The sequence below is a fragment of the Rhinolophus hipposideros genome (genome assembly GCF_964194185.1).
Source record: "Rhinolophus hipposideros genome assembly, chromosome: X".
Classification (NCBI taxonomy): Eukaryota; Metazoa; Chordata; class Mammalia; order Chiroptera; family Rhinolophidae; genus Rhinolophus; species Rhinolophus hipposideros.
Window position 1 is genome coordinate 86,948,406 of NC_138046.1, and position 27,518 is coordinate 86,975,923.

The 27,518-nt window shown below is 43.0% G+C and overlaps 1 protein-coding gene across 2 annotated transcripts in view; it reads left to right on the forward strand.

Moving 5' to 3' along the window:
- The window catches only part of SHROOM4 (shroom family member 4), a 249,998-nt gene that overhangs the window by 197,715 nt on the left and 24,765 nt on the right, over nt 1–27,518 (forward strand). For both annotated transcript variants that reach the window (XM_081042969.1, XM_081042970.1), the window contains exons 3-5: nt 9,230–9,364; nt 11,718–14,184; nt 20,713–20,774. In XM_081042969.1, the coding sequence (XP_080899095.1) occupies nt 9,230–9,364; nt 11,718–14,184; nt 20,713–20,774 (2,664 nt within the window). The remainder of the gene's footprint in view (nt 1–9,229; nt 9,365–11,717; nt 14,185–20,712; nt 20,775–27,518) is intronic.

Sequence of the window (27,518 nt, forward strand, 5' to 3'; positions counted from 1 at the left end):
TGAACCGAAGGTCCGTAAGTTTAGTACCTATGTTTTCTTCTATGCTGTTTATTGTGTCAGGTCTTATGCTTAAGTCTTTGATCCATTTTGAATTAATTTTGGTACATGGTGACAGATAGCAGTCCAGTTTGATTATTTTGCACGTGGCTATCCAATTCTCCCAGTACCATTTATTGAAGAGGCTGTCTTTCCTCCATTGTATGTTTTTCGCTTCTTTGTCAAAAATTACCTGTCCATATTTATGTGGTTTTATTTCTGGGTTCTCCATTCTATTCCATTGGTCTATGTGTCTGTTTTTCTGCCAATACCATGCTGTTTTGATTATTGTAGCCCTGTAGTACAAGCTAAAGTCAGGGAGTGTGATACCTCCAGCATTGTATTTTTTTATTAAGATTGCTTTGGCTTCTTGGATTCGAGGATCCAGTTCTGTCTACAAGTTTGGGAAGTTCTCATCAACAATTTGTTTGAATATATTCTCTGTTCCCTTCTCTCTATCTTCTCCTTCTGGTATACCCATTATTCTTATATTGCTCTTTCTGATAGAGTCAGAAAGTTCTTGTAGAGTTCTTTCATTTCTTTTAAGTCTCAAGTCTCTTTCTTCTTCCATCTGTGTAATTTGCAGGTTTCTATCTTCGATGTCACTGATTCTTTCCTCCATCTGGTCAACTCTACTACCTAAGCTGGTTATTTCATTCTTTATTTCTTCTATTGAGATCTTAATCTCCAGAAATTCCATTTGGTTCTCTTTTAAAATTTCAATCTCTTTCGTAAAATGCTCATGTTGTTCTTTGATTGCGTTTATGATTTCATTAAATTGCCTTTCTGTGTTTTCTTGTATCTCGTTGAGTTTTATCAGAACTGCAATCTTGAATTCTTTGTCATTTAAGTCACATATTTCCATATCTTTAATTTCCTTTTCTGGAGACTTTTCACTTTCTTTCTGAGCTGTCTTGTTGCCTTGGTTATTCATGGCAATTACTGATTTATTATTTCTCTTCCTAGACATCTAGAGGAGTGGCTTCTGCAACAGGTTGATAGGAAGAGGTCTTTCTTTTGTTTTCCAATACTTGTTGGTAGAATGTTTTATTTTCTCTCTGACTGCAGCCTTTTTTTTCCTGTCTCACACAGTAGTGCTATGTTTTCTCTGCACTATTCCAGCTTCTCATACAATGGGAGGATTCCCTCCGAAACGGGCTTCTCCTCTGTTAACAGTTCGCCTGGGTCATAGGGCGCCACGTGCCTGTGAGAATGTGGAGAGCTTTTGAAGTTCCAAAGCTCTTTCTGCAGCAGATTCAGAGCCTGTATGTTTCAGCAGTTCTGTTTATTCCTGCAGGGATCCATCCAGATAGGTGCGGCCAGGGGCAGGGTGAGTTTTGAGCGGTGGCCCAGAGCAATGGCGGTGACCACCACCACAGCCGGTCCCACTTCCACAGCTCCCTCCCCTTTACGGAACTAGTTGGGCTGCGAATCTGTGTCTGCGGTCCACATTTCTCAGAACAGCAAATATTCTGTTCTTTTGATCTGACACCGCTACCATTCCACTTCTAGCATCAGGCAGATGGGGGCGGGGCAAGCTCTGGGAGGGTAGGGAGGGGTGGCTAGTCTCAGTGCCTAAGGCTTCCGTTCTCTGCTCGGCAGTGAGGGCTTAAACCACCGTTTTTAGCCTTCTTCCCTCAGTCTATGCTCCGAGGTCTCTGCCGTGACCATTGGGTTCAGCCGTGTTATATGCTGCCCCCTCAGCCCTTTGGGCCATAAGCGGAGCCCTAGCAGTCCAAGTTCTTCACTCTCCCACAGCTGCGGTAGTTCTGGGATGCAGCGAGCTCGGAGCACTGAACTAGGTCTGCATCCTGCGCCCATGCGGCTATGTCTCCGCACTTTCTCCCTTCCCTCCTCCACCGCTTGCACGATTCGCTCACCTTTAGGTGAATTCAGTAGTGTGGCTGTTCATCTTGCCTGTCTGCTGTGCATGGAGTCCTTTGTGGAGTTATTATTGTTCAATTAGTTGTAAATTCCAGGGGAGCTTTACAGAGGCTCACCTCATGCCGCCATTTTGATGTCGCCTCCTTGTCCCTCCTCTCGCCTCTCCCAACTGTCTTTATAAGGAGTCTTCTGGGAGCTAGCTTCTGGCTTATCTGCCACTTCTGGTTGCATGTGCTCACTACTCTCTGCACCCATGCCCAGTTCTTATCCTCTGTATGCTTGGAAAAGATGCAGTCATCATTTTTATCGTCCCTCAAACATAGGAGGTTATACTTGGTCATGTTATCTGGAAGTTAGTTGTAGTACGCGAGAGGGTGCTCTCTTTACCCCGATGACATCTCCCAGCTGCTTTCCCAAATCCCAGAGCAGCCAAACTGTTCACATTCTTCTCTTACCTTCCTTAGCCGAAGGATTTCGCAAGTATATGCTGTCTGTGCCCACCTGCCTTTCTTATCACCTCTTTTGTTGACTAACCAACCATACTCACACTCAGCCTCCCTACCCCAGCCAGTTCCATGAACATTCTCGTGCCTCTAGTCATAATTTCCTCAGCCTCACCTGGCCACTGACAGGGCCAGACTGTAATAAAACTCATTGCTCTTTATTTTGTTAGGAAGTGGGGATCAGCAAGCCTCATGAGGGAAGCACTGGTTTATGGGCTATGTTAATGAGTGGAAGGAGGAAGACACTTGGTAACCAGAAGATTAAGGAAGGCTGGACACCCAGGCCTCAGTAATGATGAGAGTAAACTGTTTATCCTGAAGTTGTTCCCCTGCCCTCGCCCCAAACCATGGGTTATTCCCCAGTATACTGCTAATGGTATTGTATTCCTTAGTGTATTGTTAAAATGTGGTTATCACACCCGCAGCATCAGCATCACTCTAGAACTTGTTAGAAGGTCAGAATCTGGACCCCACTCTAGACCTCCTGCGTCAGAATCTGCATTTTAACAAGATCCCCAGGACATCAGTATGCCCACTAAGTTTTCACAAGTTCTGTTCTAGAGTACTAGGTTTGGTTTTTGAGCTTTCTCTTAACTAGTCCTTTCTATTTCATCTTCATTTAGATTGAAGAAGTTATTTTTCTTGCTACTAATAGTACCTTGCCCATTATTATATTGGGTACAGGATAATAGTAATAACAGGTACAATTTATTGAATGTCTGCATTTGAAGAAATTGAGGTTCTGTGACATGCCTAAGGCCAAACAAGTCAGTGGTAAAGCTGAGACTCCAAGCCAGATCCATATGCCCATAAAATCCCTAAACTTTCCCTATACAGTACTTCTAACTACCAAAGGAGAGCCAAAGGGCTTACTTGAATGGCACCTGCCTTTTGTAGAATAGAAAAACATCAACCCAGACTTCCCTAGGAAGTACAGAGAGAAGAGGGGAAGCGGCCTCCAGCCTCCAGGCATGATTTCCCCAGAGAGGAAAGGCTCTAGCTAGCATACTTCTTCTCCTGTGGGAGCTGGCGTAAGCCCTTCCAGGAGCCAGAATTTGCTGGAATTGGGACCAGAGGCCAAAGGAAACTGGGCAGGGAATAGGAGTATTATAAGGGGAAATCCCCAACTCTAAATCCCCAAGAAAACTTAAATTTTGATGCCTGAGCTTGGGCTTAAAGGGTGCAACAAACTCATGTGGGGCTGTTCTGGGTTCTGGCTATTGCACAGGTCGATGAGGACATCATTTGAAGCCCCAACCTTGGGGCCTAGGACTGTTACATCATAGCATACTATAGCTAGAAAGGTTGTTTGTAATGGAGTCTAACGTTTTATTTTGCAGAGAGGAAACGGAAGCTCAGAGGGGGGTGAGTAAGTTGCCAGAGGTCAGAGCAAATTCATGGCAGAGCCAGGGATGCTGACTCCCAGCACCACTCTTCTGGAGGTGGAGTCTCTGGTGTGACATGGAATTTTCTTTGGGTCTGCTCAGGGGCCAAAGGAAATGCAGACCCTATAAATATGGCCCAGAATGGTTTGTGAATCTTTGTGTCTCAGCAGGAACTTCACCTTGGAAAATCTCTAAGTCACTTGCCCCCAGCTGTGTAAAATCAGCTGTAGTGGTACTTGCTCTTCTGGACCTGGAGGCTTCTAGGCCTGACTGTTCTGGGCTTTCCTTTTCTGGGGCCCAGAGGACCTGCGGAGATGGCTGGGTGGGGTCAACTCAGTCCAGGAAGCACAGGAATTCTTTTAAGTGTATGTGTCTGGGGTATTTTTCTCTCTCACTTACGTGTATTTTTAAAAATTCTTTTTAGACACCCGCTTTATCTTTCCCAAACATCATTTCCTTGCTCCTTTCCTGAGTTCTAGCAGTGGCTGGGGCCCAGCTTCCTTATTGGCCTCTGAGCTGTGGAAGGGGGTGGGCCAGTGTTCATAGGAGCCTGTAGTAGGGAACAGGGGGGCTGTTTATGCTGCTGGAACTGCCTTTCATCCTTTCCTTTGCCACCAGGGTGCTGGCTGGTTTCTGAAGCAGTGTCTTCACTCTTATACAGCTCTTGACACTGGTTGTCATTCCCTAAGGCTGTGGCCACATCTAGGCCCAACCAGGCTGATGGTCATACCTTGCCTTCAACGCCACTCCTTTCTGTTCTTGAAACTGGGACCTGACTGTACCTGAGCCCCTTGGATCACACTCAGGATCTTGGGCTGATGGTCCCTCATCTCAGGAGGTCTTAACAGGAAGGCAAATGGCTCTCAACTAAGGGAGAATCCAACTTGCAGAAAGAAGCCCTTGGGCCTGGCTGGAGAGGATGTTGATGAGCATCTGAGCTGGCTGGATACCCAGCTCTCTCCTAAACAATCTCCCCACCCTGGGCAACTTTCCTGGTAGGTACTACGAGTAGCCATGGCCACCATGGCTGCTGCCCCCTCCCCTCTTCTGCTTTCTTTCTTCAATGTCACTTAGTTTTTGCTTCCTAAGAAAGGAGTTTTGGGGTAATGGATGATAGATGGGGTATATGTTTAATGATAGTGCCTGAGCCAGCCTTAGAAGAAAGGGATTATTGCCTCCACAGCTAGGCCTGGAGCTGCCTAGTTAGTGGTTGGCATTTTGTTACCTCTCCACTTATTTCTCCTCATCCCACATCCCCACTGCCTAAAGAAGGGATGGTTTAAACTCTAGGACTACTGAGACTTTCCTTTTCTGACTACTTCTTGAGGAAATGGCTAGGAGAAGCCTCAGCTATACACACTTTTTGAGACAGATTGCTTTTTGGGGAAGATGTGGTATCCTAGGAAAGCCTGGAGGGTCTGAGCCTCATTTCCAACAGCGGATTACCAAAGCAATTCAGTTTTCTGTGTCTCTGTTTTCTCATCTGTAAAATGTGGATAATACCTCTTATTGATAAGGTTGGAGTGAGGATTGAATCAGCTAATGCATGCAAAGTGCATAGTGCCTGGCGCATCTTAAGTATTCAGTAAGTGGTCCCTGTTATTTTTTTAAAGTTTATAGTATGCCAGGCACTATGCTGAGTGATTTCATACATGGGACTGCATTTAATTCAGACTCTAACTCATGAGTAAGGAATGGTTATCCTCCCCATTTTGCAGACAAAGAATCTGTAGCTCAGAAAAGTGACTTGGCCAAGGTCACACAGCTAGGATTGGAATGTAAGTGTAGACTAAGTCTAGGGCTATTCAGGAATAGTTATAGACCAAGTATTAGATCATATATAGGTAGTTTCCTCTCTTTTGTGAAACTGGGGCTAGAAGGCTCCAGCTCTGGCTGAAGTTCCTCTGCTGCGATTTTTCTCAGCCCAGCTTGTGGTTTTTCTCCCAGTGGTCCCAAAGTCCCCACAGCCTTGCTTCTGCCTCTTTTGGGATTGTTTTCTATCCCTGGAGAAACCCTAGAGCGAATAGGGGCCTTTGTAAGCTACTTTTCAAAGTGTGGCAAGGGAGTGGTGTAGCAGAACTTTGACCTTGAATGGACAAACCCATGTGGGAGTACTTTTGAACCATCAAGAAGGACAATTAAAAAAAAAAAGAAGGCCAAGTCTGAACAGATAACTTTTATGATTGTACCTGCTATTTATTGACTACTTGCTATGTATCAGGCTACATCCCAGATGCTTTGAGAACGTTATCTCTAATCCCCACAATAATCTAGCCAGGTAAGGATTATCATTCCCTTTTTTATATAAGAAAACTGAAGCTTAGATGGGTTAAGTGACTTGCATAGAATCACACAGCCAAAGTGGAAGTTAGGATATAAACTTAGATCTGTCTCACTCGTTTTTGTCTCGCCTGTTGGCTCAATATAGTTGGTAGGATGAGACTAACATACCTGAGATAATGACAAACAATATAAAACATATTGTTATGGGCTAAATTGTGAGGACTGAATTACTAAGACAAGCTCTCTGGAGGAGATGGTTCTTGAGCAGTATCTTGGAGAATGGTTGAGATTTAGGTTAACAAAATGGGAAGGGGTATTCCAGGCAGAGGAAACTGTCATAGTAATAACTAAAATTGGTTGAGAGCTTACTAAACCCTGTTCTAAGTAATTGGCATGCATTGTCTCATTTGATCTTTACAAACCCCATTAATTATGTACTATTATCCCCATTTTACTGTCATGGCAATTAGAGCTCTAAAAAAGGAAGTCACCTATCTAAAGCAACAGAGCTGATAAGAGGTGGAGCTAGGATTCAAACCAAGGTGATCCAACTCCAGAGCCTGTGCTAGATTCTATTGGAAAACCAACAGCAAAGGCACAAAGCTGGTTGCAGAGTGTGACTGGAGCAGAGACATGGGAGATTGGGCTGGCTGGGTAAAGAGAGCTTAGAGAGGGCTTTGAAAGTCTGATCCAATTTACATTTGATGCAGGACAGGGTAAATGGGGGCCAGTGAAGATTCTTGAATAGCAGAGTGCTGTAATCCAGTTGGTGTTTGACATGATATGATGTAAAAGCAGTGACTGGAGGTGGAACAAAGATAAACTGGCTGGCAAACTGACATAGTATTTTGTACAGAAAGTGTTAGGGCTTGGACTAGAACGGGGGTTTTGGTGGTGGGTTCTATGGAGGAGAAGTATGATTATGTGGCATAGTCTCAATGAGAATAGACATAGAGAGAGAGAGGCAAAGCCAGAGAGATATCATAAGTTAAGACTCAGTAAAACTCAGTGAGGAATTGGACAGTTGGAGCAAGGTGGTATCAAGGCCAATTGCCCACATTTTAAACCCTGCACTCAGAAGAACTTCAGGAATCCTAGATGTGGAAAAAGAGCCCCAAATAAGAGAGATGTTATCCACTGTATCCTAAGTGCCTCGAGGTATAGTACATAGTAGATTCACATGGTACACATTCCGTAGTAGTACGTTGTACTTCTATGAGAAGCCTTATAAATAGTTAACGGATGACTACAGGGTAACAGAAACTGGAGAGATTTCTAGCACCAGGGTATTGTGTATGAGATTCGGGAGCAGGCACATCCCTGTCCCAAGGCCTTCTTGTACCTTCAGCCTCCCTGCTGGGCACTCTGAAATCCATTATAGAACAATGTGGTTAAAAGTGGGAGCCTCACCTGGCTTTCCTCCCCATAAACCTTAGCCACTGCTGCTAACCTCTGGCTCTGGTTCCTGACCTTTGACAAGCAGCTTCCTCTGCCCTTCCTCTTATACCTCCTTGTCTGTGTCTGGCCTGTTACCACGTCACTGATGTTTTTCCCAGCAAGGCCGTTCTCCCCAGGACTACCTTTTTAGGCCTTAGGTCTCTAGAGCCTTGCACTGCTGGGATTTTCTGTGTTTACGCTGAATTATCCCACTATATAACAAGCTTGTTGAAAACAGCGGCCCTTATCTTAGTCAACCCTGCATCCTCAGTGTCTAGTATGATAGTAAATGACTGAATAAATTACTAAATAAGTTATCATCTATTTACCTGTCGTCTACTTATTTATCATCTGTTTCTCTTACTCTGTCATTCATCTCTCTCTATCATCCATTTCTCTCTACTATGTATTTCTCTATAATTTTTCTCAGGGTTTTCTCCCTTTCTGTCATTTGTTTTTCTCTGTATCATCTTTCCCTCTTATGTCTATCATCTATCTGGCCCTTCTAACATCTATCTTTCTCTCCTTTCCTCCCTCCCATCCTTTCTTCTTTCCTTCCTTCCTTCCTTCCTTCCTTCCTTCCTTCCTTCCTTCCTTCCTCTCTCTCTCTCCCCCTCTCCCCATCCTTCCCTCCCTCCCTCCCTCTCATCCCATCCCTCCTTTTTTTATTCTCCCCACTTCTCCCTTTCTTTCTCTCATCAATCTTTTTTTTTTTTTTTAATCTTCTGGTACTACCCATGCCCCACGTGTGTTCTTCTCCATACTGTTCTTCCCCACATCCAAGGCTGGTGTCTATTCATGTGAAATATACCAGAGGACAGGGATTGGTCCCGCATAAGCCAGTCAGTGGAAGAGTTATGGCTTCAGCCTCCAGGACCAGACAAACCCCGTTGTTGCATACAGGGCCTTAGCCTCAGACCTGTTTCCCTTTATTCACCCCTGCCCTGCCGAGCGGTCTTCTCTGTCAGCCTAGCACTGCACCCTTCGCCACCTTGTTCTATTTTACCTGGCAGGAGTTGGGGCTCCTTCAACACTTTTCCTACATACTCAGGCATCTCACCTCTGTGCCCATCTCCTTCACTCTCTCAAGGCCTATACCACACTTTATTTGAATTAGCTCTGTCTCACTAATCTGTAAGCTCTCAAGGGCAAAGATTATGTTTGATTTATCTCTGTATCTCCAGAGCTATGCACAGATGGTATACAGAAAACATTCAACAAATGTTTATCAAATGAATAAGCAAAGACTGGAGAATCTGCAGTCCAGTGTTGACTTGTTCAAACTTCTCAATCACTTGCCTATTCTTTTCTTAGAGAAAAATGGGAACATTGGCCAGATTGATTTTTTTTCTCAAAGATAACTTAGGGTAGGCTCTCTATTCATTGGTCAGCAGTATTCCTTTATTTCACAAATATGCATTGAGCATCTACTGTGTGTCTGGTACTGCTGTACATGTTTGGAATACGCCTATGAACAAAACAGCCGTATGAAGCTGACATTCCACATCTCCAGGGATCGCCCTTGGGATGAAGGAGATTTCAGTACTGGGAGCTGAGTAGGGCCAGTAAGATTCCCACACCAGCTCCTTGCAAGATGTTCTACTTCATTTAAGGGAAAGAGGGGGTGGGGGCGGAAGCTGCCTGGGAAGTGATTTCAGCTCTGGTTCCCTAAGCTGACTTCCTGTCCCTTTCTTGCTGTAGGAGAAACGCCCCTGTCAGTAGGCCGCACTCATGGCATGTGGCCAAACTGCTGGAGGGATGCCCTGAAGCGGCTACCACCATGCATGTCCCTTCTGAAACCTTCAGCTTGTCCTGGCATTCCGGCTGCAACACAAGGTGAGTCTGAAACCCTCCCCTCAAGATGGTCTGGAGGGTAGACCACGTGGTCACTCCTTCTCCTGTGCTGTAGTCCCCGTTGGATGTCATAGAGCCCAGAATGCTATAACAGAAAATGGAGTGGGAGTTCAGAATACCTGGGTTCTAGTCCTAGTCTACTGCTAACTCTCTGTGACTTTGGGCCAGTCCCATTCCTTCTGGAAAATGTTTCCTTAAATAGTTACTTTGCTTGACTTGCAAGATACCATATTCCCCTGCTTTTCATCATACTTCACTGGCTGCTCCTTTGCAGTCTCTTTCCATGGCTCCTCTTCATATCCTTCATCTCTTAATATAGGAGAACCCCAGGGCTCAGTTCTGGTCCTCTTCTCTGTCTACAGTGGCTCACTGGTGGTCTTCTGCAGTGTTCATGAGCTCTGTCACAAAGCCAAAGCCTTCACAATGGTACTTCTCTGAATAATAGGGTTCACCTGCAGTGAGGACGTCTCAATGCAGGCAGTATGGTATTGTCTGTTGTTGAAACAACTGCTTAGAAGAAGCAGACAACTTTTTCAGCAAGCTCAGAGCCAGCAGAGCTGCTGGCCTCAGCTGCCTTTTTCCTTCCACAATAAGACTGTCCTTCTAAGAAGGGATTTCTGTTGAGGAGCCTCAGGAAAGCGAAGGGTTGAGTTTGCCCCCACTTGGTGACTTTACTCCCACTTGGTGACTTTACTTGGCATTGGAAACCAGGCACTCAGGGCAGAGGGAGAGGCAATTTTGTCCTGGAAGAATACATTTTCAGTTTGGCTCCTGTTGGAGTGGGGGTGTGGTTGTTTTCAGCAGGAAGGGTGGTGGGGTGGGTAGCAGGTCCCCTTGCCAACAAGGAATCGGTGGATTCCCAGCCCAGAGGTCAAGTGAGCAAAGTGGCTAAGAGGCAGCATAGGTCGCAAGAATTAGGGGAGGCTGACCTGAGGATCTCATGGGCTTCTGCCACCATTCAGCTCTGGCTTTCTGAACTATGACCTTTCTGAGAGCAGCCTGCAACCTCTGGGGTTCTAGTTATAGGGAGTTACTGGTATGACTTGGCTCAGTTCAGCTTTGTGTGTGGGAAATAGTAGTTAAAATTCAAGGTTGTTTCTGATCCTACCCCCTTCCTTGGTCTCCCCAGTTTGGCTTTACCTTGGGGGATGAGGGAAGCATGGGTGGGCAGGGGCCACTATACTGTCAATACTAGTAGTAGAGAAAACGCTGATAACAATAGCAATGGAAGCAATCAAGAGCAGCAGCTACCATGTATTGAACCTTTGCTAGGTACCCGGGCTATGATAAGAGCTTTACTTTTTTGTTATCTGATTTCACACGCAAAACAACCCTCTGATGCAGATATTTCTATTATTCCCATTTAACAGACAGTATAGCAGAAGAGCTAAGACACTGGACTCACAGAAGCCTGGGTTCAAATTCCAGCTCTGCTTCTTCAGCAGCTTTGTGACGTTGTCAGTTTACTTGACATCTCAAAGCTTCAGTTTTCTCAGTTGTAAAGTGGAGATAATAGTTTCTCCCCTTAAGTTTGAAATGAGACACTCTAAAGTGCCTGGAACATTATAGGGCTTCAGTAAATGTTCAGGATTACTATTATCAAGAAAAGAATGGGGGATGCCTAAACTTCAGCCCTGTCTGGGCCACAAGCTAAAACCGGGCAATCTTGAGAAAATCACCTCTTCAAAATCACTTCCTTTGTGGGGTTTGCTTTATAACAGTGGTTCTCAAAAGTGTGGTCCCTGGACCAATAGCACCAGTATCACCAGAAAACTTATTACAAGTAAAAATTCTCAGGATTCAACCAGACCTAAAACTTTGGAGATGAGGCCCCCTAACCTGTGTTTTGATAAGCTCTCCTTATGATTTTGGTGCAAGCTCAAATTTGAGAGCCACTGATTTACAAAATGGTCCAGCTGAAATTGAATCATCCCTTTAAGAATGCTTTCTAATGCTAATGGTCTATGATTGTCTCTTCTGGCAGAGAGCCACATGCTGACTCTCTGGGGACAGTGACAGGCCAAAAGCAATTCTAGACTCACCGATGGCAGGGAAACAGAACATAATCCCCAATGGAATCCTCACGCTTTTGGTCTTTGGGATCTTGTCCCCCACCCTTCTTCCACATGCCATCTTGTCTCCCATTTTGCCATGTTGCTGTGGTGCCCCACTGTCCATCTCCTTCCCTGTTTCCCTTCCTTCTGTTTTTGCCTTATCTCTCCCTCTCTCATTTGTGACATGGGTGCCTCTGGGTTTTCCTGTCTTCTCTCATGGCCACGGTGGGAAAGGGATCTGGTAACTTGGTTCACTAATCAGTATGCCCTGTGTCTTACAGTGACGTGTGTGTGCAGTGGTGTCCACTCTCCCGGCACTGCAGCACTGAGAAAAGCAGCTCTATTGGCAGCATGGAGAGCCTGGAGCAACCAGGCCAAGCCACCTATGAGGGTCACCTCTTGCCCATTGACCAGAACATGTACCCCAACCAGCGTGACTCAGCCTATAGCTCCTTCTCAGCCAGCTCAAATGCCTCTGACTGTGCCCTTTCCCTCAGGCCAGAGGAGCCAGCCTCTGCAGAATGCATCATGCAAGGCCCAGGGTCAACTAAGGCCCATAATGGCAGGCCTAATGTGCCTGAGACCTCAGGAAGTAGCCGGCGCACCAGCGGGGGCCACCTGACTCCCAGCTCCCAGCTGTCATCTCGCCCAAGGGAGATCCACCACTCAGGGCCTGCCAAGGTTGCCAAGGGCCCGCCACAACCTCCAGTGAGGCGAGACAGTCTTCAGACCTCCAGATCCCAACTCCTCAATGGAGAGCAGCGCAGGGCTCCTGAGCCTGCAGACGCTTTACAACGGGAGAAACTGAGTTTAGACACTACGCTATCCCCAAGGAACTCTAACAGGTTTTGCTGCCTCAGCAGGCAAGACCAAGTGACAAACGAGGGCCATCAGAACTGTGAGCTCAGCCAACCTCCTGAATCCAGCCAGCAGGGTTCTGAGCACCTACTGATGGAGGCCTCATCCAAAGCTGTTGGATTCCAAAAATCATATGACAAAGCTTCCAATATAAATTCCAGCCCGCTCAACAAGGCTTCAGCAGAGCTACTGAAGACTTCTTTTACCAGCCCTCAACACCTCACAGCACCCACAGGCCATCGCCATAGTGCCCCTGAACAGCTGCTAGCATCCCACTTGCAGCATGTGCACCTTGATACTAGGGATACCAAGGGAATGGAGCTCCCAACTGGACAGGAGGGACATGAGTGGACTCTGTCCCCTTTACATAGCAGCCACACAGGGAAGAAAAGTCCATGTTCCCCTGCAGGAGAAACCAAGGACCAGCCCAGCAAAGAGAGAAAGACCAGACCAGTGGATGAAAGGCCTTTGGGTTCGGGGCACCAGAGCCCAAGCAGTTCCCCCCATGGAGAAGCTGATGGACACCCTCCAGAAAGAGGTCTCCAGGACCCAAACAGAGCAAGCAGAGCAGGCAGTGAGTTAGCCAACCAGCATCCCTCTGCCTCTGGCTCTCTTGTTCAACAAACCAGGGACTGTTCTTCAGCCACTAAAGTAGCTGGCACCACAGAGGCAACTGAAGAAGGGGACAGTGAGTCCAAGGAGTGTGGCTGGGTGGGTGGTCGGCGAAATGGAGGGACCCGGGGCCGCTCTATCCAAAACCGGCGGAAGAGTGAGCGTTTTGCTACCAACCTGCGTAATGAAATTCAGAGGAGGAAGGCCCAGCTTCAGAAAAGCAAGAGCCCCTTATCACAGCTGTGTGACACTAAGGAGCCAGTGGAAGAGACTGAGGAGCCCCTAGAAAGTCCTCCACTTCCTGCCTCTAACTCATCTCTACTACCTTCACATAAAAAACCACCTAGCCCCAGAGACAAGCTCTTCAATAAGAACATGATGCTTAGGGCTAGATCTTCAGAGTGCCTCAGCCAAGCCCCTGAGAGCCATGAATCTAGGACAGACTTAGAAGGACGAATAAGCCCTGGCCAGAGGCCTGGCCAGTCCTCTTTGGGCCTGAATACCTGGTGGAATGCATCTGACCCATCCTCGTCAGACTCTGAAAAAACAAAGGTTCACCATGGAGTCCGTGGAGGTCACTGGAGATGGTCTCCAGAACACAGCCTGCAGCCACATGTGGCACTAGCCATGGAAGGCCCTTCCAACCCAGCTGATAACAAGGAATTGACAGTTTCTACCACTCAAGCTGAGGAGGAAGCCATCCTCTTGCCCTTTGCAGACAGAAGAAAGTTTTTTGAAGAGAGTAGCAAATCCCTATCTACATCTCATTTGCCAGGTTTAAGCACTCATAGTAACAAGACTTTTACCCAGAGACCAAAACCTATAGACCAAAACTTTCCGCCAATGAGCTCTAGCTATAGGGAATTGAGGCGCCATCCCATGGACCAATCATATCGTGCCAAAGACAAATCATATCATTCCATGTCACCCATTCAGTCAGAAACTCCTACTTACTCAGAATGTTTTGCAAGCAAAGGTCTAGAACAATCCATGTGTTGTAAGACACTGCACTGTGGTGATTTTGATTACCACAGGACCTGCTCTTACTCCTGCAGTGTCCAGGGAGCTGTAGTACATGACCCTTGCATTTATTGTTCTGGGGAAATCTGCCCTGCTTTGCGAAAAAGAAATGTGATGCCAAACTGCTACAACTGCCGATGCCACCATCACCAATGCATTCGGTGTTCAGCTTGCTATCATAATCCCCAGCACAGTACCCTCGAAGACAGCACCTTGGCACCTGGCAATGCTTGGAAACCCAGGAAGCCTACAGTGCAGGTGAGGACTTGGTTCTTGGATGGGTGAGCTTCGTTCTTCTCTTTGTGAGGAGAAAGCGAGGTAAATCATTTGGCAACATAACAATAATTCCGTAAAACTGTATAGTCTTGGCTCCACCAGATGGTAACTTACTAACTTTACGTAGGAACCTCAGCCACCAAAATTGCAGTTACCTCATCTTTATAGTTAGAATAAAATAACTTTTACTTCACAAAATGGACAGAACTTGGATTTATAGCCTGACTGGCTATCTTGGTATCTGAGTGACCTTAAGCAAGTCATTCAACCACCAAAATTTGCAGTTATGTGATTTTTAAAGGGAAAAAAAAAGAATTTTTACCTCATAAAAATGGCCAGTATTAAATAAAGTCTTATTACCTCATTCTGTAAAGTGGAGGAGAATAATGGCTGCCTCATGGATCAGTTGTGAGGATCAAATGAGATTGTGGAAATAGAGTGTCAGGCCCAGTGCCTGATACAAAACACCATGTATTCCCTTCCATTTCCTGTTTTAAAACTATTTAGAGCTCCAAAATTTGCCAATGGTCTCCCAGGCTTTGCTTTCAGAGATCTGATGTGTCTGGTTTTCTAAAGAACAAATCCTTCCCCTACCTTTTCCAGTCTCTCTCTGTCAGATGGCTGTTGCTATATTGGTTAATATGGCTGTTGCTATATTCTGGTTATGACCTACCACTCTAACACAAGCCACCATCATCCCCCAGGGTACTTCTTGGAGGACTCTATGTCCTTACCAGCTCGCTGCCAGATTCCTTCCCCGTGGCTTCCCTAGTGCCACCTTTTGGCTGGTGCACTCAAACTAAAAGTTAGTTCCTATGTTGAACTGCTGTTGCATAGGCAGACACTTCTGAATGACTTGATGTACGAAATTGCTCAATATACATTTTTTTTTTTTAAAAAGGGAAACTTCGGGGTGAAAGAAGCCTTACACAATAGACTACATATTCTACTATTCCCTTTATACAAAGTTCTAAAACAGCTATTCTATGGAAAAATAATTCAAAACAGTGGTTACCTATGGGAGGTGGCACAGAGTTTGACTGGGAAAGGTCATGAGGGAACTTTGTTAGGTGATGATAGTATCCTATATCTTGATAAGAGTTTGAGTTACACAGGTGTATACATTTGTCAGAACTCAACAAATGTAAACTTAATATTTGTGCATTTAACTGGAAGTAAATTTTGCCTTAAAATATTATGAACAAATATGGAACTTTATTTAATGATATGTATGTTGAAGTTTTTGAAGCCTATTGATGTTCTAACTTATTTTATAGTTTTCAGCATTTAAATGTTGCACATATTTTGTTATATTTATCCCTAAGATTTCATGTTTTTGATGCTATAGTAAATAGTATTATTTTCTTAATGTCAAGTTAAAATTCTCCGTTACCATTATATAGAAACACAATTTAATTTTATATATTGGCCTTGTATCTTGCAACCTTGCCAAACTCATTGATTCTAGTAGCTTTTTGGTAGATTTAAAAAGATTTTCTACATAGACAATCATATCATCTGCAAATAATAATTTTATATCTTTCTTTCCACTGTATATGCCTTTTCTAGAAGAGGGGGGGCTTATTGCATTGTCTAGGACCTCCAACACAATGTGCAATAGAAATGGTGAGAGCAGATATTGTTGCTGTGTTCCTAGTATTTCACTATAAGTTTGATGTTAGCTGTAGATGTTTTTTTCTTTTTCCTTCACCATTTATTCTTTTTTTAAAAATTAAATTTTGTAGGTGTTTTTGTAGATGCCCTTTATGAGGTTGAGGAAGTTCCATTTTATTCCTAGTTAGATGAGAGCTTTTATCAGGAGTGGATGTTGGAGTTCTTTCAAATGCTTTTTCTATATCTATTGAGATGCTCATATAGTTTTTCTCTTTTAGTGTGCTAATATGGTGAATTACATTGACAGATTTTTGAAATAAGAAACAGCTTAGTATTGCCAGGATAAATGCCACTGGGTCATGATGTATTATCCTTTTTATGTGCCACTAGATTCTATTTGCATATAGTTTGTTAAGGATTTTTGTATCTATGTTTATCAAGGCGTTTAGCCTGTAGTTTCCTTGCAATGTTCTTGGTTGGTTTTTTATATCCAGATGTTGGCCTTACTAAATAAGCTGGGAAGTATTCCCTCCTATTTTCAGGAAGAGTTTGTATAGAGTTTTGTTTTTTTTCTTAAATGTTAAGTAGAATTCATCATTGAAGCCATCTGGGCCTGGAGTTGTCTTTGTGGAAAGATTTTTAACTACAAATTCAATTTCTTTAATAGCTATAGGGTCATTTAGGTTATCTATTTCTTCTTGAGTGAGCTTTGGTAGTTTGTCTTTCATGGAATTTGTCCATTTCATTTAAGTTATCAAGTTTATGGGGATGAAGTTGTTTGTAACTTACTTTGAAATGCATCAAGAGTTTAAGATGGATTGGTGGATGGATAGAGAAGTTAATAGAGAGATATGTGATGAGGTAAATATGGTAAAATATTAATTATAGAATCTAGGTCGTGGATTGCAAATTTGCAAATTTGTTCAACTTTTCTGTGTGCTTGAAAATATCCGTAACAAACTGTTGACAGAAAGAGAAGAGGAAATATAAAATAATGGGTTTAAGGGCACTGATGTGGGAAACAGTTTGCCTAGGTTCAAATTCCTAAGTTCTCCTATTTTTTAAAAAAAAAATGGAGGTAACATTACCTACTTCATAAGTTGGTTGTGAGGATTAAATGATGTAACCTGTGTATCGCTCTTAGAACAGTGCGTGCCAGATAGTAACCATCTTATAAGTGTGTGTTATTATCTCTTAAAATAAGGGGAGAGATCGGCTTAGCTTGAGAAAATGTTTGCTGAAAGCCGGACCTACAAGTGTACAATAGAGAAAAGGGACTGAAGTTGGGTGCGGGGCAGGGGAATACAGAGACGATATCTGCAGAAGTGTCAGCCCAGAGCCAGTAACTCCGTAATGGAAGATGGTGAAATTTGCACTTTGTATCAATTGGCAGCAGTAATACAGGTGTGCCTGTGCCTATATCATGCCCCTCCTTTTGCACTCTGAGAGAGGGACACATTCAATTCCCAATGCCTGTTAGACTCGCTAAGCAGGTTTGCTTAGACAATAGGCTTTCAGACATGTAGATGGCCATCTAGGAGCCACTTCATGCCCAGTCTTACCCCTGCCACCTAAAACACATCCCTACCCCAAAACATGAGGAAAATTTACAGCATGGATTAGGATACCCCAGCACATATGACTACGGTAGTTGTGACCCTTCTCCTTATGGCCTCAGAAAATGTTGGAGAACTAATTGGCTCTTGTTTAGTGCTATTAAGAGAACTAAAATCAATACACATTTACATCCCTTATACTTCATGCCAGTTAGTTTTGCATATATTATCAGGTTATTTCACTTAACAAATGTGTGAGATAAGTTATAATAGTACTCCCATTTTACAGCCGAGGAAGCTGAGGCTCAGAGAGGTCACACATCTAGCAAGTGGCAAAACTAGGATTTGAGCAACAATTACTAACATTTGAGAGTCTACTGTGCACCAGGTACTGTTCTAGGCACTTTACGTGTATCAACTCATGCAGTTCTCAGAGTAGGGTTTCTGGGCAGGAATTCCTGCCTGTTCTCAGTAATTTTTTTCAGTTTCTCATTCCCGAATCCCGAGATATAAACTGTTTTCTATTCTCCATGATGAATCATTTCCACAAAGTGGCAGCCGATACTACCAACCACCTGGGTTCAAGGAGATTATTTTCCCAATTTCCTGACCAACTTTTTATCGGGATTCAGGAATGGAAAAGCAAAAAAACACGAGAATGGGCAGGAATTCCCGTCCAGAAACCCTGGCAATAAATAGAAAAAAATGTACTAAGAGATACATTGTGAGTAGTACGTTGATTTCCCATTGTGGGTATTACTGGGTTCAAGGAACCGATTTTCCCGATTTCCCAACCAACTTTTCTCATGATTCGGAAACTGAAAAGTGAAAAAAATTCACGAGAACATGCAGGAATTCCCACCTGGAAACCATACCTCAGAGCAATCAAGAAATAGGTAATGTAATGGAATACCATGTTTCCCCAAAAATAAGACCTAGCCGGGCAATCAGCTCTAATGCGTCTTTTGGAGCAAACATTAATATAAGACCTGGTATATATTATATTATATTATATTATATTATATTATATTATATTATATTATATTATATCATATTATATTATTTTAAAGACCCAGTCTTATAGTAAAAAAGACTGGGTCTTATATTAATTTTTGCTCCAAAAGATGCATTAGAGCTGATTGTCTGGCTAGGTCTTATTTTTGGGGAAACAAGGTATTACTCAGCCATAAGATGAAATACTGCCATTTGTGACAACGTGTTTGAATCTTGAAATTATAATGCTAAGTGAAATAAGTCAGACAGAAAATGGCAAGAACCATATGACTTCACTCATATGTGGGATATAAAACTGAAAGCAACAAATGAACAAAACAAACAAACAAAGAAAAACTCATAGACACAGACAAGAGTTTAGTGGTTACCATAGGGGAAGGGGGAAGGGGGTGGTAGGAGAGGGAAAAGGGGGTCAAATATATAGCGATGGAAGGAGAACTGACTCTGGGTGGTAAATACACAGTACAATATGTAGATAATGTATTATAGAAATGTACACTCGAAACCTATATAATTTTACTAACCAATGTCACCCCAATACATTTAACAAATAAAAAAATTAAGTAGTGTTATTATCGTGATCACACTGTTAAAAGGCTGGGGAAAATGAGATAAAGAGAAGTTGGATAGTTTGCCTGAGATCACAGTTAGTGAAGGGCAAGTGTGGGATTTAAATCCATGCAGTCTAGCTTCAGGGCCAAGCTCCTGACTGTGCTACAGTCTCTCCATAAGCTGATTGCAAAGCCCAGTCTCTCTCTAGTATGGCAGGGTGCCTTCTAGCAGTATATCTTCCACAAATCAACCTGTATCCTACCACTGTCAATCTGCATCTGCAACAAGCCGTGGGGTAACTGCCTCTTTGGTTCAAAGGGTACAGGCAATTTACAGCAACCTAAGTGGTACAGAGGAAAAAATAAGGGGATACTGGATATGTGAGAACAAGGTTGGGAGTTGGGACAGGACTTTGTTTGGTTTGGCCACTGCTATTTACTGAGCACTTCCCATAGGGCTAGATAGGGCATGGACCAGAAATCCTGGCTTCCACTGTGGCTGAACAAGTAATATGTCTTTGAGGCCAAGAACATCTCACAAGGGTGTCAAAGCAGAGTCTAATGTCTAACAAGTGGTTAGAACTGCTCTAACATGACAGGTACGTGCAGGGACTGCTCAGATCCTATAAACGCTGAGAAACCTTATCCTTTCCATGGCTACTAATATCCAGAACCTCCTATGAGCTAAGCACTGTGCTAGGCATTCTCTATGCACATCTCATTTTATTCCCACTATTGGGAACCCAGCAAGGCTAGATAGCATAGTCCTTATTTGCCAGATAGGAATCTGAGGTTCAGGAAGGTGACATAACTTCCTTCAAATAACACAGTTACTAAGTGTCTTAGCCAATATGACTGACACCATGTGTCTTACCCCCAAAAGGGAGTATTTTTTTAATTGGGGCAAAGGTAATAAAACTTTGAATGGGACCAATAATAGCATTGGAGAAAGAGGGAATTTGGAAGATCAGTGAGGTTTAGGAACAACTGTGCATTCCCGTTGGTCTCAGCTCCGAGTACTGAATGCAAAACCAGGGAGAATGTCACAGGCAAATTTGCATTAGGTTTGGAGGCAGAACAGGGAGGTAGGGACATTTTTACAAACGACATGCAGGACGACAGGGAAATGAGTTGCTTGGGGAAAGCCCTTAAGGAAAAACATGCCAGGGTGAAGAGTACTCCTGCAATGTGGGGAACATGGCACCCAGCACTCATGCGTCCCAGAGATAAGCACACCTCAGCCCCTGCCAATGGATCTGGGGGGAGGAAGGGCCCCTGCAGTATGGCATTGTGGCATGCGTGATCTCCATCTGCCTCACCCTGGGAGATGGTTGCAACAGCAGGAGCTTTAGGCCTCGAAGCCCCTTCAAGAGCCAGGGTTTCCAAGATGCTTTCTATGTTGGAAGAGTCAAGAGGAAAGAGCAGGTTCACCAGGCAGTGCAAACAGTAACAGCCAGAGAAAACAGTAAACATGCTAAACTGGTTTTTAACCTGTTTTGGGAGGGGAGTGGAGAGAGGAAAACACAGTTTCTAGATGACACTGTCCAGGTCAACTGAGTACTCTCTTAGTCTCTTCATGGCCCCAGCAGCTCAGCAGGCCTCCTGACAGAAAGGCAACCCTCCAGGTACATATTTCTCTAGCCTGCATGGGAGAGTAGAAGGAACCAGTTGGCGGACCTGACCAGGGACAGGCTCCTGACCTCTTCACATTTTTGAGGCCATCTAGATACCTGGCTGCTCAGAGCTCCCTAACTTATCAGAATTTTGCTTTGCAGGAATTTCCTGGGGACAAATGGAAACCAGTAACAGGAAACAGGAAGACCAGCCAGTCAGGGAGGTAAGTGACCGTTCAGGGATTTGGGGTGAGTTGGTGCCCCTGAGGCGTCTATAGAAATTGGTAAGGTCTTCTGTTTTCTCAGTTTTCTTTGAGGAACCTGGTCTGGCGTTCATACCAACAGCTTGATGCCATAGATGTCATCCAGCCTGCCCCCCAGGCAACTGGGCTACAGACCAAACTGATTGCTAGGAGATTTCGGAATATGTAGTAGTCAGGCAGTATTGTGGGATATGAGCCCATCATCTCAGAGGCCTGTGTGGGCACAAAGACATGTGGGACAAGATGATGCTGAAACATAGATGAGAAGGCATAGATTTTACCTGCCTTCCCAGTGGCCACTGGGCAATTGCAGGGGGCAGAGGGGAGGTAAGACTGTGTAGCTAGTGCTGTGCCTTTGCCTCAGAGTTGTTGGAGGTACTTGTTTCTTGGGTTCTGTCACCTTTTCTTTTTATAGGGCTTGTTGAGAAGTTAAGGTCTGCTCATTAGAAATCCAAAGGTAGATCATGTTAACAATAGGTTAAAATTCCTGAAAGAAGGCAAGGACATTTTTAGAAATGGCATATATGGCTTGGACTAGAGGGGAAAGCATTGCTTGGGCAAAACTCTTAAGGGAAAAAAATGCCCAGAATGAAGAGTCTGCTCCTATAATGTGGGGAACATGGCACCCAGCACTCATGTTCCCCAGAGATGAGCCCTCCTGCCATGGGTGACCATAAGGAGTGACAGTTATCTTCTCTGGGTTGCTCCACATGAGCCTGGCTGGACTCTCTCTTTTGTGAAATTCCTTGATATACTCTTTCAGTCAGTTCTTCTTCAGGCCAAATTATATGAGATCTCTAAATTATGTTGATTATTTAATTCAAACTCCAGGAATGAAGGAGGAACAGGGAAGAAGGCTCTTAGATGTGCCTTTGTGGGGGCCCCTGGGGAGGGGTCACCAAGGGAAAGGACTAGAATCTGGGTCTCCTGACCCATAAAGGGTCAGGGTTCTTTCTGGGGGGTCTACATTATCCTCTGTGATTTGGTGATGTAGTCAGGAATACTTCTGGCTTTCTTTTGATTCCAAAGTCTGGGAAACTTATCAGTTTTCTGGTTGGCAATGGGAATAGAGAGGAACCCAACATTTATTGATCATCTGCTACCATGTTTCCCCGAAAATAAGACCTAACCAGGCAATCAGCTCTGATATGTCTTTTGGAGCAAAAATTAACATAAGACCCAGTCTTATTTTACCATAATATAAGACTGAGTCATAATATGATATAATAATATAACATAACATAACATAATATAACATAATACCAGGTCTTACATTAATTTTTGCTCCAAAAGACGCATTAGAGCTGATTGTCTGGCTAGGTCTTATATTCGGGGAAACAGGGTATGTGACAATCACTGGACTGGATCTTTTTATACCCATAATCTCATTTATTTTCCAGAAAAGTTCATTTTTACTACCTATTTTATAGATGAGGTCTAGAGAGGTTATACAACTTAGCTGAGGTCACACAGCTAATATAACTGATGGAGACAGGATTTGGACCCAGATTTGCCTGGCCCCAAAGTTCGTGTTTTTTCCATTACAACTGCTGAAATTAGGATCCCTAAGGAAACCCTTCAAACAGATTACTGAGCATCATGTCTCAGGGGTCTGGCCTGGATGGGAATTCTATGGGATTCTATGGCTAGTCTTGATTCCTTGCTGTGAACTGGCTTGCACCATGTCCTTGGAGAAATTATTTCAGTCTAGTGCATCTACTGCGTGTTCTGTATTAGGCTGAGACCTTTGAGAGAAGAGACCACACCTTGGTAATAGACTTATTCTCTGTGACGAGCACAGAGCAGTTGCTCAAGGGTATTTGTCCTTTGCTTGCCAAATGAAGAAACAGAGCCTCCACCACTGAATGGGTGCAATAAAACAAAACAATAATGCTAACTAACATTTCTTGAGCACACTGCTGTATTCTAGATACCACTCAAAGCCGTTTACATGTATTTATCACTATAACCTTAAGTGGTAGGTACTATTAATCTCCCCATTTGTCCAAGAGAAGAAACTGAAGCACACACAGATAAATTAATTCACCTAAGGTTTCACATATTTAGTAAGTTGACCAGATCCAAGCCCTCTAACTTCAGAGACATTCCACAGTAAGTCCTTACTTCAAATCATCAACATGTTCTTGGAAACTGAGAATTTAAGAGAAATGATGTAATGAAACCAATTTTACCATAGGCTAATTGATATAAACAAGAGTTAAGTTCCTATGGCATACTTCTGGTCACAAAACATCACTGAATTTCTAAACGAAGACCCAAAAGTTTCTAATATGAAACATTGAAATAAATGTGAATTATATATACATTTAAGGGAGATTAATAAAAACAAGTAAGATAGTTATTTTCCAAACTGCTTAGGATTGCAGGTGGTCAGAGCCTCTCCCAGCAGCTCAGGGCACAAGGCAGGAACCCAACGCTGGACAAGACGTCCTTCCATTGCAATTGCACTCACACCCATATTCACTCAGATGGGGATAATGTAGACATGCCAATTCACCTCACATGGACATCTTTGGGATGTGGGACAAAAGCAGAGTCCCCAGAGAAAACCTATGCAGACATGGGGAGAACACGCAAACTCCACACAGAGAGTGGCCCTGGCTGGGAACTGTTTCTTTCTTTCTTTTTTTTTTTTACTTTTTCTTTTTTTTTTTTTTGTCATCAATGTTATAACAAGATGCTATTGAACAAAGCAATGTTATGGAGGACCTGCTGTACTACCCTACGGTGGTTCTCCAAAAATGGTTCTCTTAGTGATCAGCCAGTGAAGTAAGAAGACTTCATTCAAAACCTAGTGTATGTACTGCCTTTTTCTCAGAAAGCAGGGAAATGTTAAAGAGCATCAGGAAGCATAATGCCTCCCCACCCACAGCTTGTGCAAGAAAGAAACCCACACAAAGTTAAGTAGCAGTAACGATAAATTACCATTTGCAAAACAACCTACATGCTACAAGCTAAGTTACACCTATTATATTTTATCTTCCCCCAAACTCTGTCGGGTAGGTAGGTATTATTATAAATAGGGTGGTGGTTTTCAAACTTGAGTGTACATTAGAAAACCTGAAGGGCTTGTTAAAAACACAGAGATAGGTAGATCCAACCCCCAGAGGGTATGATTCAGTAAGTGTGTCGTAGGGCTCTAAATGTGTATGTCTAACACGCTACCCAGGTGATGCTGATGCAGCTGGTCCTGGGATCACACCTGAGAACCATTGACTCAGATAAAGCATCTGAGGTTCAGGAAAAGGAAGTCATGTACTCAAGGTCTCACAGCTACTAACTAAAGGAACAGGCTGAAATTTAAATCCAGCTTTTGCTTACTCAGGGGAGTTGCTAATAAGTTGAAAAGTGTCAAATACATGGTTTAAACAAGAAACACCTGGCACATTGCAAGAACCCAATACATTATTACAAGAACCCAATAAGTATTACTGCACCTTATTTAAGTTCATTGGAGGGTAAGAAAAATGAAGGTTGAGATCTACAAGATGAAAGGTCCGGAGGGGAGACTAAAGAATGTGTGTTGGAGGAGTAAGTCCCACTGGTTAAGAGTTTTGGCCTTGGAGTCAGTCTGCCTGGGTTCAAATCCAGGTTCTTCCATTTTCCAGCTGTGTTAGTTTGACAAGTGTCTCTCTCTCTCTCTCTCTCTCTCTCTCTCTCTCTCTCTCTCTCTCTCTCTCTCTCTCTCTCTCTCTCTCTCTCTCTCCCTCCTCCCCATCAGTTTCCTTATTTGTAAAATAGGTTAAGTATCTACCTCATGTGATTGTTGAGACTATTCAATAAGTTAATATAGTATACAACCTGGCACCATAAACCCTCCTCAAATGTCAGTTGTGATAATGAAGAGGAGGAGGAGAGGAGGAAGCGGAAAGGGAGGAAGAACAGCAGCAGTAACAGTAGCAGTAGAGAAAAAAAGGGCGGATAACAAAGTATTGAGCAAGGATAGGTAGGCCTTGAAATCTGATAGGATCACAAACATGGAAGCAATTGAAGGTTATCAATCAGATAAATGACATGGTAAATGTAGCACTTTAGGCAACTTGGCAGCATTTGCAGCCTAGATGGTTGAAGAGAGACCAATTAGGGGCAGTGGTCCACGCATGAAAGAGTATGGCCCTGGATTGGGAAGGTTGAGTTGCAGTAGGAATGGAGTAGAAGGGATAGATAAATGTGTGTGATATTTGGGGGGAAAATGTTTGTTTGTTATGAAAACAATATTACAGGAAGTTAAAAACAGAAGAAGAAATAGCTTTGTTCCTACCACCCTAACACCCTAATTATTTTCATTTCCCTTCCAGATTTTATCTATAGGTATAAAGATTTTTTGGGGGCATGGTTATAATAACTATGTAGATTTGATTTTGTGTCCTACTTCTTTTTTCCCCAATAAGCATTACTTGGTAAACAATTTTTCATGTTGCTATACAGGATTCCTCAATAGTTATAAATTTTAATGGCTGCATAATATTTCACTAACCTAATGTGTTCTATTTTGCTTAATCATTCCCAAATTGTTGGATAATTAGATTGTTTCTAATTTCTTGCTATAAAGTAATGCTGCAGAAAAATTTTGTGTCGCTTTAACCTTTTTCTCATTTTGAATTATCTCATTAAAAACAATTATCCGGAATTGAGATTACAAGTTAAGGAATATGAACATTCTTATTGTTCTTGATAGATTTCACCAAACTGCTTACCTAGGGGGCGTTTTAAACTGCTGTTAGCAATTCATGAGGATACCAGTTTCCCCAAAGTCTTGCCATCATGGAATTTTTTTTTCTAATGCAATAGGCATAAATGGTACCTATTTTAATTTTAATTTACTTTGATTGTGCTAATTTGAAAATTTTTCATGTGTTTAATATTTGCATTGCTTCTCATGTGTTCTGTTCAGATTATTTGCTCACAAATACATGACACTTTTTGAGGGAAAAGTAGAGAGAACTTGGTGATTGGAATTTGGGGGGAAAGGGAGATAAGTCAAAAATACCTCTGATGTCCCATGACTTGGAGAAAGTTATTGACATAGCTTGGGCATGTGAGAAGGGGAGCTGGTTGGGTGGAGATGATAAATTTGAATGGGTTTTGTTGAACTTGATAGCATGATGGTCTGTAAGGGGGATGTATGGAAAAGAAATGCACACAGCTTTACACATTATAAATTCACCTGTTTTAACTGTACAATTCAGTGAGTTTTGGTAAATTTATAATGTGGTGCAATCATCACAATCCAATTTTAAGACATGTCTATCTCTCTGAAATGATCCATTGTGCCCATTTGCAGTCGTTCTTCACTCCCACCATCAACTTCAAGCAACCACTAATCTACTTTCTGTCTCTATGGATTTGCCTATTCTGTACATTTCATATAAATGGAATTATACAATATGTGAGCTTTGGGGCCTGGCTTCTTTCGCTTAGCATGCTTTGGCAGTTCATCATGTTGTAGCATGTATCAGTATTTCATTCCTTCTTCTTGCTAAATAATATTCCACTGTATGGATATGCCACATTTTATTTATCTATTCATCCATTAGTGGACATCTGGGTTGTTTCCACTTTTTAGCTATTGTGAATACCCCCCAAACCACATTGTTTTGTGAATAATGCTGCTATGACCATTCAGGTCCAAGTTTCTGTGTAGATATATGTTTTCAGTTCTCTTGGGAGTCTCCTTAAGAGTGGAATTTCTGGATCAAGTGGTAATTCTATGATCTTTTTCAGGAACTGCTTAACTGTTTTCCAAAGTGGCTGTACCATTTCGCATTTCCACCAGCAACATAGGGGTGCTTCAGTTTCATTTCATTAATTCTAATACATTGATTTTGTGTTAATGTTACTGTGTGTTTTGAAAAATATTTTAAAATAAGAATGTTTAAAAAAGACATTTCAACATTAAAAATGTTTTAAAAGATGTTGGCTAGAGAAAAGAAGGAGAAAATCAGGTGGTAGTTAGAGGGGACAGTAGGGTTTAAGTTAGTGATTCTCACAATTAAGTTAGTGATTCTCAAAATATGGCCCTAGGGCCAGCAACCTCAGTGTCACTTAAGAACTTGTTAGAAATGCAAATTCCTGGGCCCCTCTCAGACCTACTGAGTCAGATACTGGGATGTGGCCCAGCGATCTGTGTTTTAACAAGCCTTCTAGGCAATTCTGATTTGAAAAGCTAAATATGAGAACCACTGGTTTAAATGAAAGTTTGGCCAGGATTTGGGTTTAAGAATAGAAAGGAGAGGTTATTGGAAAGGGAAGGAGTATTGATACTGAAGGTGGAGGACAGAGATCACAGTTTATGATCTCAGGGAAGATGAGAAGGCCTAGGAAAGGTCAAGGGCAGAGATGACATTTAAAAGGAGAAATCCTGATGGAGTTTCCACTCCCTCTACCTCTCCCACACACATTTTAACATTTCTTATGTCATTTCTGTCACAACAGGAATGATGGGTGTAGGTGGGAAAATCAGATGTATATTTTTGAGCCACTCTCGGCCTAGAAGCCTGCAACGAGTTTTAATTCCATATAGTTACCCTCTTGGTTGTCTTCTTCCACTGTTATTTGTTTTGCGTGTGGAGGATGCAAACACATTTTAGTGTTAGCAGGAGGGGAAAAATTAGTGAGTAGATCTGGGAGAAAAAGCCACATAAGTGTGATATATTTAAAAGCCAAAAGAAATTATTTTCTGGA